This window comes from Buceros rhinoceros, unplaced genomic scaffold (genome assembly GCF_000710305.1).
Source record: "Buceros rhinoceros silvestris isolate BGI_N320 unplaced genomic scaffold, ASM71030v1 scaffold38046, whole genome shotgun sequence".
NCBI classification, from domain to species: domain Eukaryota; kingdom Metazoa; phylum Chordata; class Aves; order Bucerotiformes; family Bucerotidae; genus Buceros; species Buceros rhinoceros.
In genome coordinates this window covers 1-8,491 of record NW_010419983.1, presented here as the reverse complement: position 1 = coordinate 8,491, position 8,491 = coordinate 1, and the positions used below count along the sequence as shown (strand labels likewise).

The 8,491-nt window shown below is 37.9% G+C and overlaps 1 protein-coding gene across 1 annotated transcript in view; it reads right to left on the bottom strand.

Moving 5' to 3' along the window:
* Window positions 1–8,219, bottom strand: part of LYAR (Ly1 antibody reactive) — an 8,424-nt gene extending 205 nt beyond the window's left edge. The window contains exons 1-8 of the mRNA XM_010139140.1: window positions 8,098–8,219; window positions 7,084–7,198; window positions 5,005–5,112; window positions 3,937–4,020; window positions 1,707–2,031; window positions 1,336–1,437; window positions 363–448; window positions 3–41 (exon numbers count right to left, since the gene is read on the bottom strand). Of these exons, the coding sequence (XP_010137442.1) occupies window positions 3–41; window positions 363–448; window positions 1,336–1,437; window positions 1,707–2,031; window positions 3,937–4,020; window positions 5,005–5,112; window positions 7,084–7,198; window positions 8,098–8,219 (981 nt within the window). The remainder of the gene's footprint in view (window positions 1–2; window positions 42–362; window positions 449–1,335; window positions 1,438–1,706; window positions 2,032–3,936; window positions 4,021–5,004; window positions 5,113–7,083; window positions 7,199–8,097) is intronic.
* Window positions 8,220–8,491: the final 272 nt, after the last annotated feature.

Here is an 8,491-nt window from a genome sequence, read left to right as displayed (position 1 = left end):
TTGTGGTGTTCAGCAGCTACTGCGTAATACTGAGCTATAACCTGCACAAAGACAGAGGAATGGGTTTGAGTTAGTAAAGACGAATCCACTTTCAGCAGTAATACATTTATGTTGCTCTATTAAAAGTAGCATGGAATCTACTAGGCTGTTACTTCTCTGCAGAATTAGCAATGAATTTCTTCACTAGTCCAGTAAGCAATGAAGAACACGTCCTTCAGTTGATGTTCTAACGTCAGCTGATATTCTCATACATAATATCAAACTGTTTTGCTTATGTCGGGCAGGTTGTTATGAACTTAAGCATTACAGAAAGTAATTCACAAAACCAAAGGAGATTAAAAAACCCCCATGTTATACAGTACCTTTTTTCTTAGTTTTTTAATTGAAATTTCATTGTCTGGAGCCTGTTTCAGAACAGCTTTGATGGTCCCCTTCCAATTGAATTTACCTACAAAATAATTAAATGTACATTAGCAAAAATCAGGTATTTCCAGGTCTTATTTTCTAGTAGAACCAGCCTGCAATCTCCTACTTTTGGAACCAGATCAGCTACCACAACAATTGTTATCTTGCTGACCCTACAACAGCAAGGTGTCTTAAGCATGAAGTTGGGTAGGCTGTTTCTGAAGACTGTAACCGGACAGACATGGAGAACCAACACACTGCTCCAACACCTAGGGTCAGGATTGCTTTTACTTCTGTGCTTCAGCTAGTAAGCAGCAACTCTTGCATAATACAGGAAAAGTTGGGAAGATCTGCATCCTCACCATTAGAGCACAAGTAGTCAATGTCACACAATACCCACTTCAGAGGTCATTAATTGGTAGTTTCCAAATAAACGGTCTGTACATTCAAGTAGAGGCACTCCCCAACAGTCCCGGTGTGCTGGATGATAGGCACAAGTAAGTTTACCTAAGCATAAGCCACAGTCCAACACGCTGAAGTCCAATTTATGATTCACTGAGCAAAAATGGGGCTATAAGAGATACAGAGATGTAAGAGAGCTGCTACCCTTTTTCCTCTGCATTGGCTAATGTGCATGTGGAGGTGGAGAAACAAACATGCCAAATTCCTCACTGCCCAGTGAAAGCAACTGAGGCCAAGGCTGACAGCACAGCAGAAGCAACAGATGAGAGCAGTAGCTCAGCATCACGTGTTAAGCGCAGCACAGGCTACTTACTCTGGAACAGATACGGATATTCAATATACACATCTACACGTATACTGAGGCACAATTTATTTCATGGCTTGCTGCAAAAGCACCGTGTTTATATTCTGCACTAGGTCTTTTGCAAAATAGTTTCATGACTATCTAAACTGCTCCTTTAAGAATACCTTTGTCTGTTCCATTTTCTTTGCTGCCATTGGTGTTTTTTGTTTCCAGGTCTTCTGAAATGTTTTCAGTTTTCATTCTCTTTGTTGTGGTATGAGCTTCCTCTAGAGGTGGAAAAAACATACACCAAAAATTATAAAACTAGAAAAGTTCTGACGTGACTTAAAGTTTCTGGTTTTGTAACATGAATTTGTGTTTGCTAAGAGGTTCAGGTTTTATAGAAGGACTCTGCAACCACAGTGTTAAAAAATAATTTAATTTGTATCTGTAACTTAGTACTTTAAAAATTCTACTTAGGTAGATTATTGAGCATTAAGGCATTGAAAAAAGGCATCTTGAAAACAAACAAGAATATGAGGTGTAGGATGGGTACCTTCTGTGTGTTTATGTTTGCGTTTCTTTACATTTGTTCCCTCTTCTGGTGCACTCTGATGGCCATTTCCATTTATTTCAAATTCAGTCTCCGAGCTCTCCTTTCCTTTTTTAGACTTTTTGCTCTTTTTTACTTCTGACTGGTTTTCTAATTTCAAGTCTTTTTTCTCCTTCTTTTTGTTCTTTTGTCTCTCTTCTTTTCGTTCTCTCTTATTCTTTTTCCTCTTGATTTTATCATCTGTATTTCCATTTTCTTCTGCCATTGTTTTTGCAGACTGCTCCTCTTCCTTCTGTTGTGGCTTGTCCTGTTCTTTTTCACCTGCAATCTTTTATTGGAAGACAGATTATTACAATTTTTACATGCCTTTTTTGAGTTGTAACTTTTCTCTGCTACATCATTCATGAAGAACATAAATATGCTGAGTTCAATTAAACTGCCTACACGGGATGACACCAGTTACTCAGAAATAGCACTAAATAGTGGGGCTGATTCTTCTTTTAACTTAACAGCCTAAATGCTAGTTACCTTAACATCACAGAAGAAACATTACCTTACAACACAGATAACTTCTACTTGAAACAATTGTCTATGTGTCTAACATATTTGCTAAATGTAGTTAAGGGAGAGACATCTCTGATTTATGCAGACCAAAATACAGCATATTACAGCCAGACACAGAACCTATTCCCAAATATACAGCCCTTGAGTCATAAACTTAGCTTTGCCATCCAGTTCCCTCTCTTGGGAAGTGTCTGGGACAACAAACTACTATTGCATGATGTCAACAAAGGCACTGCTGGTTGTTTTAATTGTGATTTTCTCACCTTAACATATTTGGTTTTATTTTAATGTTCCTGAGCTTATAATCATTTTCTTTTAGAAGAATTAATATATTGATAAACATTTTTATATTCAAATTAAACTTTAGTTTTAATAATTATAAGTGAAATACAATTACTGAAATTTTAATGTGGCTATTTAGAAAGAGAATACAAGTTTAAACAAGCAACTTAGTAGCAACATGTTTTTGTGAAGCATAGTTTCAATTCAATTTGAATTCCACTTCAGAACTTCCTTTGAGTACATACACTTCAAGGTATGTATTACAAAGAATATCTTGAGATGTTTTTAAGAACTTCTAAAAGTGCAGTGAAATTATCTAAGCAATGAAGTTGTGTTAGATTTATTACTTTAATGCTAAATTCTATGGAAAATGTATATTGTTTAACTGTGTTTAAATAATTGTTCAGATTCAAGATTTATTTTTTAAAAATCAGTTTAAATCAAGAACCGCTTGTGATTTTAGTGAAGTTTTATAGACTCAGAATTAATGTTCCGGTGAGACAATGTACTTGAAATTCAGTGCCCAGAGTTTATGGTATGTTCATATCTTTTTTTTTTTTCTTAAAGAAGTACAGTTTCCTTCGTGGTTCTTCTATTTGGGTTCTTCAGAAAAGCTACGAATAGATTTAACTGGAATCATCAAATCAGGAACATGAAACATGATCAACAAGGGATTCATATCAAAGCTCTTCCACAGAAGCAGCTGGGGCGAGGGGGAGAGCAACTCTACAACAACAGAGCAGCAAGCTTCCGAAACAGATTTCTATTAGCAATAATAGAGGTAACCAACCAACCAAAACACCTGACTAGAACACACTGAACTAGTGCTGACATAGCAAATTAGGCACTGAGAAAAAAGGTCAGTGCCAGTCCACAGTTTGGACACAGAAGTGGGAGGCATTTGCACCACAAACTGGAGGATCTCATCTGTCCACTAACAAAATAGGTGAACCAGGTGCTGTTAATTTCCTACTCCAATACACAGAAATTTGAGGCCAATAGAGCTCTGAACAGATGTTGAACTCTGAACTCCTTCTTAGTGTGCAGTAAAAAGACTGGAACTAAAGGTGAAGGTAGTGGTTTTTCCCTTTGCTTATGTACTAATAGCATAGAAGAGAGTTAAATTAGGCTTCTGATTATTGTGTCACAATTGTGTCACTGTGTCCAAGACTTTAATCACAACCTGCCCAGCATGCACTACTTCAGCAAAAGTATGTTCCACAAATTAGCAATTTAGTCTAGAAATATTACATTATAACCTAATCATTGTAACAATGGGAGACAATATTTCTGCTAACATCACACATCTGCAAAGGGAGTCTGAAAGGTTTCCCCTCCAGCATTTTTGACTGCATTTCTGTGGCACGATGGTGTACCTCTAACTTACATTTCTGGTTGCTTCAGAGAAAATATCCCACACCTGGTCTTGCAAAGTGCTGTCAGTAATTCTCAAACTGTTCTTCATCCAATTCTGTGCAGGAAAAAAAACCCCAACAATACAGAAAAAGGTGCATCTCTGATTTTTTGATTACCATATATTTGGTTTATTCTTCATTTAAGAATTTAATAACTTTTTCTAATTAAAATCTGGTTAGATGCCTCTCAATTGCCTCACCAATATTAATCCAGACGAGGTAAATATAGACTTAAGATAATCCCCAAGCTTTTCAATACAGCTGGTTCTGTTAACGTCCTACCAAACCTTCTAACTGTTCCTTCTAAGTTATATCATCAAGGATCTGATGGAATTTATTTGCATACTGGACAGATGGTCATTCTTCTAAATGGATACCTTAATTTTTTACATAAAAGTAAAATTTAAGCAAGTATTTCAATGCGAACACTCAAAATTTGTTGTGGCTGTTGCAGGAGGCCCTGCTGAAAATGGAAACAAAGTAGTAAATTTCTACTTACAATTTGCTCACGCTATCAGCAACAGATGGACTTTCAGGAATGCAAAATTCTAAGTAAAAGTGAATGTCAATATTTTTGCATTGGAATGAAACTCCCGAGGAAAGCTGCATTAGTAAATTGGATCAATGCACTACAAAAACTTTTGATCTGCCTCTGCAATGTATGTTACCAAAAAAGAAAGAGGCTTCTTGACAATATCACTTTCCCTGCTTAGGAACATTAATTTTGTAGAAAAGTATTCTAACCTTCAGCTCGCTAGCAGCTATTTCACCACAGCTCTATTAGGTTTTATTTGAGTGCTCTAAAAGCAATCAGGATCTTCTCTCAGCCTAACAATCTGAGGTATGAAACAGAAGGGGGAAGAAAAGGCCAGTTTGTCAGTAATTCTTTAATGATACAGAGGAAACACTGAGAATTTGCTTTGGCTGTGATGCAGTGTAGTTAAGCAGGCAGTGTGGGAGATTCTGTCAGAATACTGAGCGATGGAAAAACTCACTATGACAGTCTATTTTTGAGCTTGCTGCTCTCTATGGAAACGTACCTGAAACTTTACTTTTTTTCTTGGAATATTATCAAAGACACGCATTTGCTCCAGGATGTTCCGCACTTTGGGACTTATGTTTGGCTTCTTCATTACTTCATGGATTTTCTGAATAAAAAAAAAGAAACAACAAAATTAAATCAGCAAGAAGCAATAATGATCAAATGATACATGCAAAGTATGCAAGTCGGATACACAGTGGAGAGAAATCACGCGGTACCCAAAGACTATATAGCCTGCTCAAAAACTGTTCAACGTGCATGGGAAACACACTAACCTTTGGGTTTGCCAGAGATCATAAGATGCGTCAATGTTACCTTTACCAATATTTATACCTATATAGTAAGCAGAGGCAAGCAGGACTGCTCACCAGTGCTTTCTGAGGTACGACCTGTAAGAACAACATTTAAAAGTAAAGCAACTGTATCACACAGGCAATTCTTGCAGCCTGAAGAAGACCTGTGTTACCAAAAGCAATCATCAACTGATTAGCTTTTGCAAACTGATGGAGTTAACAGTGAAAAGTCAGTCTACCTTTTGAGGCCACAGTTTAACATGCATTTCTTTCGGCAGCAGCTCAGTTTTGACAATCATTACTCTCTGTAAGACAGCTCGGGCATATTCCTATGCTATGGGTGCCACCACCAGAGAGCAGAGTTAGGCCAGGGCCTTGTGGCAGTTACTTGAAAAATACTGCTGCTTGGGGGGATAAAAAAGGCTCTGAGCTTTTAAAGATGTAGCCCCAGACACTGGAAAGCCTTCCTGTACTTCTGAAAAACTGCTCACTGAAAGGCTTTGTGGATGTGTTAAGACTACCAGAAAAGGACGCTCTGTAATAGTCCCTCACCTTTCTGTGCAGAAAGTACCTACTGCTGAGGAAGGCTAACGATTTTCAGAAGTGATAGCATTCTGCCTTTGAATGGTGTACTCTATGGTTAATCTGAACAGCGGCTCTGATCTGTTCACTTCAATGGTATTACTCACACGCCTTGAGCACGCATGTAGCTTAGCAATTTGTTAGACTGTGTTCCATACGAAACAGAAATCAACGAATCCTAATTATCTAACTGTATCTAATGGATTTCTAAAAATGTGTTTGAGTGTTCTTTCCTAAAACATTTAAAGGAAACTAACAGCCATAAGAGGGTAGGTTCTTGCATAGGATAACTAACTATCTGAGGGGTAGCACAGAAAAGGTAGGAGACATTTCCTATGATCCATGCTGGAGCCTCTCCTGTTAGCCTATTTACAAAGCATCTGAAAAGAGGGCAGGAAAACTTTCCTGATGATATGAAGCTATTCAGGATGAGGACTGTGAAGTATTTCAGAGAGATCTTAAGAGAAAGAGTGACTAGGTGATAAAAAGGTGAATTAAAATCAACTCAAAATTTCGTAAAGCAGCATGTGTAGGAAAAGCAATCCTAACTTCACATCTAAAATGGCAGGCTTTAAGTTGATCACTGGAGCTTAGACACAAGATCTTGGGGTTGAAATAGGCAGTTCCATGAAAACGCCAGCACAATGATCAGCAGCAGTCAAAACCAAAAAAGAAGTAGATCGACTGACAAAAACAAGAAAGGAATAAAGAACACAGAAAACATCATCATGACGCAGAGTAAATCTATGGTTCATCCTTATCTTGAACAGCGTACACAGTTCTTGTAACCTCATTTCACAAGAATACAGTAGAACCACGAAGACTTCACAGGACTACAGATAAAATGTACATAAGAATAACTGAGCAGGACAGTACTTTTCAGTCTGGAACAGAGACAATGAGATGCCTGACAGAGGTCTACAAAAGTATACATGGCACAAAGAGGCTGCACAATGACCGATGCCTCTTTGTATGCAAGAACTAGGGAACATTAAATCAAACTAGAAGGAGAGAGATTCAAAAGAAACAAAAGGTGTGTTTCTTACTAGGATAAGCAATAGAGCTACCAAAGAATTGCCCAAACAAAGCTGTGGATATTGAGAAAAATAGAACTCTGGTTTGATCCAGTATAGCCTTTCTTGTGGCTTTAACAATGATAAACAATAGTTATTTATCCAATCTGTGTATAGCAGAAACCTTACCTGAATCCACTGCTGTTGTTTAGCATCGCCTTTGTTAGTTTTGGCTTCAAAATCTTTCCCACCATATTTCTGGTCTTCACTTACACACTTCACGTGTTCCTTATAATCGTCACCCCTGTATGCAGGAGATTTTTAACTGTAGTTCAGTGAAGTGTTTCGGTCCTTGGAACTACACAAGACTTATGTAATCCACAAACTGAAGTAGTAGATGATAGCATCTATCATTTAAACCATAATACTGTCAATGCTTTAATTATTAAAGTTCAGTGTGCTTCAAGTACATGCTAGTAAGGCTGCTGCCATTTCTGTCATGCTACAGCCTTCAGTGAAAATTTGACTTGCAAAATCAGATCTGAGCCTTCAGTAAACAGCTGCTTTTCTCAATGACTCTATAATTAATGCACATTTGTAAGGCATGCACTGCTATTCACATGTATCTGTGCTTTACTACTCACATTGACATGTTTTAAAGTGAGAAAAACAGGTGAAAAATGCTTGCAAAAAACTATTTTCTAAATATAACATGGTGGTGTAGTTCTGACCAATGTGTAAGTGCCCCCTAAAAGCTTAGTATTTTGTCAATGAAGTATTGAGAAATATAATTATTGGCAATCTTATTTTCTCATGCACATTTGTGTATTTCGAAGGCAGTTAAGAGCACTGCTTTCTTATGAGATCTGAGAACTGACAACCAAACTCAGGATTTTTTATGTTATTGCCAATTTCACTTTCTGCGCAATAGCAGGTTAAGTAACAGTTTTTTGTAATCAGAAGCTCAAAGCACTGTTGCTTGTAACTGTAGAAGAAGAAACTGCAGCTCATTACTGTGTGGTATAGTTGTCTTGAGGTTCAAACTTGGATGATTAAACTTGAAACTATATAAAAAGGTGTACAATTTTTAAATACAAATGAGGACTATTTAGAAATTCCCCAACTTAATTTAAATATACCATAGGAAAATCTTTGTGACAACCACTGCGGAGCAAGCAAGGCTATTTCCCCTCCTTTACCTACCAGAAGTCCTTGCCACAGTCCATACAAGAAAGGCACTGACAGTTTCTGCAGATGTTCACATGCTTTTCAACTTGTGCTTTCTTCACAGATTCTCCACACGCGTTGCATGTGAAAACCACCATGCTGGGAGTGGTCAGGAGCTTCTACGAAACGGGGTCAATCTTTTTTCTCCACACACAAGCACAGCCCTAGAAATACAAGAAGATCTTACATTTAGAGCTTAAAAGAAGTACCTGGATGGCCGAAGAGAACTGTAACCGTGCGTCCACCAAGAGAAGGTCTAAGCAGATACATTTTGCTCGTTTCGCCTGATACATCGAGCGCAAGGGAAACCAGTACCCTGACACCAGGACCCCTCGCTAACCCCCGCCCCGTGTCGATACGCTTCCCCAGC